Source organism: Atta colombica, unplaced genomic scaffold (genome assembly GCF_001594045.1).
Source record: "Atta colombica isolate Treedump-2 unplaced genomic scaffold, Acol1.0 scaffold205, whole genome shotgun sequence".
NCBI lineage: Eukaryota > Metazoa > Arthropoda > Insecta > Hymenoptera > Formicidae > Atta > Atta colombica.
Window position 1 is genome coordinate 2,764,855 of NW_017259300.1, and position 1,286 is coordinate 2,766,140.

At 35.0% G+C, this 1,286-nt stretch overlaps 1 protein-coding gene across 1 annotated transcript in view; it reads right to left on the reverse strand.

Annotated features, from left to right (window-relative positions):
- Window positions 1-46: 46 nt before the first annotated feature.
- The window catches only part of LOC108687332 (nuclear inhibitor of protein phosphatase 1), a 3,157-nt gene continuing 1,917 nt past the window's right edge, over window positions 47-1,286 (reverse strand). Inside the window, exons 4-6 of the mRNA XM_018193033.1 lie at window positions 837-1,057; window positions 548-751; window positions 47-406 (exon numbers count right to left, since the gene is read on the reverse strand). Of these exons, the coding sequence (XP_018048522.1) occupies window positions 47-406; window positions 548-751; window positions 837-1,057 (785 nt within the window). The remainder of the gene's footprint in view (window positions 407-547; window positions 752-836; window positions 1,058-1,286) is intronic.

Consider the following 1,286-nt stretch of genomic DNA (forward strand, 5'->3'; position numbering starts at 1 on the left):
TATATTATAATGTACATGTTATTATACATATGAGTAATTCATCCTATTATACAAGCAGCGTTGGTATCGGTTTTTTCCCAGGCCATGCCTCTTTGGCGTATTTCTTCTTCTTCGGTTCCATTACTCGCGGCTCCGTCGTACCTGGTATGTGCTCTTGTACATGCGGCACTTCCGTCTGTATCTGATTCGGCGTCATCTCCACCTCGGGTGCCGGATTAGGTAGCGCGATGCCAAGCCGCGATGTAAGAGCCGTAGAAAACGGATTTATCGAAGACATCGATGATGGTGTAAACTGCTCGGGAGGTAAATCGTGATAGAGTTGTGGAGTGGTAGACGTGGGTTGCATATGTTTCAGAGGATTGTGATCTTCCGCCAAGGATATAAGACCACCTTCCATACGCATTCTCTGTAATTATGAAACATATTCCTTTAATATGAAATTAAATAATTACAGCTAGTTATAGTTATTTAATTGTTATTTAATATTAAATCAAGCAATTTTGTAATCATGCAATTATTTCTCCTGAGAACCTTGCAAATGGCTCACCTTACTAGGAACAACTGTCGTTTGTACAAGATTACGAAATCTTCCAACTGATGGATCAACATCTTCCGGATTGATTACTTCTTCGTCATCATTGAAGGTGATTCCCTTTTTCTTTCGTTTACGCGTTGGTTTATGCATTTCGTCATCTGTTATGCCAAGCATAGAGATCCGTCGATTATGAGCTGTGTTAAATTCTGTTAAATTCTGAAAAATTACAATAGACTGAGTCACATTTAGCAGAAAATTTAGATGTTTTAACAATTTAATATATCACATATTCGATACATACATCTAATTCTGTTTCTGTTTCTGGCAATCCCAGCAAACCACCAGCGTCCATATCTTCAGATAATTTCTCCAATTCTTCGATAATAGGTCGGGCACCAGTTTGAGGTCTTTCTCTTATTATGTAATATCGAGTAGATGCCCCAAAGTGAAATGTACTGTCAATTGGTAACTGAGTTGGTTTATGTGCTTCCAAACGTAGATTTCCGATAAAGGTTCCATGTGCTGCAAAAAGTTATCAAGCTCATCTACTTAAAAATGCATAATTCTATAAAAGAATATATTAAACTTTCTATAAATAAATTTCAAATAATTTTATAAATAAATATCTTATAAATAAAAATATTATAAATATTAAAATTTTTTTCTTAAACCCGTTTCTTCCCGTCCTATTTAAACGATAGCATCGTTTTAATTTCCTTCTCTACATATAAATATTTTATATATACATATA